Source organism: Littorina saxatilis, linkage group LG4 (assembly GCF_037325665.1).
Source record: "Littorina saxatilis isolate snail1 linkage group LG4, US_GU_Lsax_2.0, whole genome shotgun sequence".
Lineage (NCBI taxonomy): Eukaryota > Metazoa > Mollusca > Gastropoda > Littorinimorpha > Littorinidae > Littorina > Littorina saxatilis.
The window spans coordinates 49,905,379-49,907,878 of NC_090248.1; the positions used below are offsets into that span (position 1 = coordinate 49,905,379).

The 2,500-nt window shown below is 56.8% G+C and overlaps 1 protein-coding gene across 1 annotated transcript in view; it reads right to left on the reverse strand.

The window, feature by feature from the left end:
- LOC138964993 (uncharacterized) overlaps positions 1 to 2,500 on the reverse strand; it is a 51,134-nt gene that overhangs the window by 48,047 nt on the left and 587 nt on the right. Inside the window, exon 1 of the mRNA XM_070337115.1 lies at positions 736 to 2,500. This exon is cut by the window's right edge and continues 587 nt beyond it. Coding sequence (XP_070193216.1) covers positions 736 to 2,284 — 1,549 coding nt within the window. The 5' untranslated portion in view covers positions 2,285 to 2,500. The remainder of the gene's footprint in view (positions 1 to 735) is intronic.

The following is a 2,500-nucleotide window of genomic DNA, read 5'->3' on the forward strand; positions in this document are numbered from 1 at the left end:
AAGGTAACCCATGATCAATCGCTGCACTGACGGACTTGACCGTAATATTGCCTTCATCCTGTTAATTTTCACCACGGGCTCTCTGTTGAAAAAAACCCACATGCTGGCAGGGTAGTATGACGATGAGGCCGCTTCGCTCGGGGTCTTGTCTGCAATCAACTGCCCCTTTTGAACCGACTGTGCGTGGAAATCAACAGCGATTGCCCGTAAAAGAGCAAGCTAAACTAATTTTCCAAATTTCAAGCTTCAGAGTTACCTGCGAATTGAAGAGTATTTTCCTATTGTATGCGAACGGCCCACTGAAGTTTAATGTAGCTCACTGAACATGACCTATGGAAACAGTCAACTGCGTGGGACACATCTTCGTGTTCTTCTAGCTAGTGCGTTTAGGACTTCCTCGCTCCCACAGCTCTCCGTCCCTCCTTCCCTGACCTCGAACGATACTCATGAAAGACGAAGGACATTACCAAGCACTTGATTTTCGCAGATGATAGCAACGACGGATTGGCTATAAAACCATCGTCAATTCTGATTTCTATCACCCCTGATCTTATTGATCGCCAGAATCCCCACACACTCCACACACACACACACACACACACACACACACACACACACACCCCACACACACACACACACACACACATTCTCACAACTCGTAAACATCCCCCATAGTCTCTGTACTGAGTAGCCCAAACTCCTCATGCAAGAGCATGCAGCAGAATGATCCCTTACCCAGCTTGGCATCTCTTGGCAGCGTGGCGCAGGACCTTGGCCTGGACGGCTTGGTATCCTTGTTGACCACGTAGACATGCTTGCTGTCGCACTGACCCTTCTTGGGCCGCAGCTTGACCGCGCTCATGTTGTAGTCCGTGCCCAGGTTGAGGGCGCTGACACTGACCGCGGGGCGGGGCTGGGAAGAGGAGGTGTAGGAGGAGGGGTGGGGGTCATTGGAAGAGGAGGAGGAGGTGGACTTGTGCAGGTGCAAGCTGATGGAACTCTTGGCGCGGCCGAAGAGCTTGGCGCGCAAGATGCGGGTGACGGTGGAGCCTACAGAGGAGGCTGTGCTGCGGAGACTGCTGCCGTCCGACTCTGAGGTAGTGTCTGGTCCCGTGATGTCGCTGCTCTCCGAGAAGCCTGGGTTGTCGATGCCCTGGGAGGAGGCCGAGTAGGTCCGCTGCTGTTGATCCCGTAGTGGCAACCCGTGAGCTGCTTGGTCGTGAGGGAGGTGGGGGTAGAGGTGGGAGTCAGGGTAGAGGTGACGCTGCTGGTGATAGTCCTGAACGTACGACACATCACCGATGACGCTGTGTCGATGCTGCACGGGGCCGCTGCCGCTGGACACCTGGCGCAGCGTGGGCTTGAAGCGAGCCAGGTCCTGCTCTATCTGGCGCTGCTGCAGCTGTTCCTGAGAGGAGAAGGAGGAGGACGCCGAGATGCCCTGTCGTGCGGTGTCCAGCACCGTCCGGGGCTCCGAGCTCCTCATGCGCGGGTAGTGCTGCTGGAAGTAGTCGATGTCGGAGGAGTAGGAGGAGGAGGCAGAGGACGTCTCCGGGGGGTACTGGTCCTGAGTCACCTGGCCGATGACGCTGTGGCGGTACTTGCTGCTGCTGCTGGTGCTGGTCCCACTGCCCTGGTCCGGGTAATAGTACTGACGATCTTTGGACGACGACGAAGTGGAAGACACATTTTCCTGAGAACGGAGAGAGGGGAGGTCGTCTGCACCTCCTTGGATGTAACGCTGGGAGTCCTTGTAACTCTCCGCTTCCTTTTTGGAAGATTTGTTCTTCGGCAGTGTGGAGGAACCACAGACTTTCCCACCACCACTGTCACCATCACCATCACCTCCACCGCCATTGTCACACACATCAGTCTGCTGGTTGTTGCGGTTCTTGTTGTTGGAGGTGGTGCGCAGGTTCCTCAGCCACGACACCGTCTTGTTGTAGATGCTGTTCTTGTGCAGGGAGGGAGGGGCCAGAGTGTCCATCGTCTCCCCCCGCCCCAGGCTCTGGCTCCTCTTGCTGCTGCGGCCTCTCAGACTGAGACTGCGTGACCAGCGGTGCTTGGGCGAGGGGTCTCTGCTGCTTCCTCCTTGCTGCTGTCGTGTGGCTCCTGGGGTTCGATCCTCGATGGGACAGGCGGCGTGGAGGTGGACCACCTTTTGCTGCTGGGACGACAGCTGCTGGTGGTACTGCTGCTGTGGTTGGGTGGCCATGGTGGGCTGGTGGTCAGGGTGCTGCTGGTGGTGGTAGGGGCGGTAGTGGTGGAGGGCCTCGGCTTTCATGCCTAGGACTTAGTATTCTCCCTTCCTTTTCCTAGCAGCCGGTGTAGTAGTCGTGTCCAAGAGGGCACCCGTCTCAAGCCACCCCGCGCACAGCAACACTTCACAACACTGACACCTCCAGCTCTCCACTTCGACACTTGAAGCTAATACAATTTTCCCGCCATGGATTCCACTCCACGCTCACTGATTTCCCTGCCTGCAGCTTCCCTCTCAGTC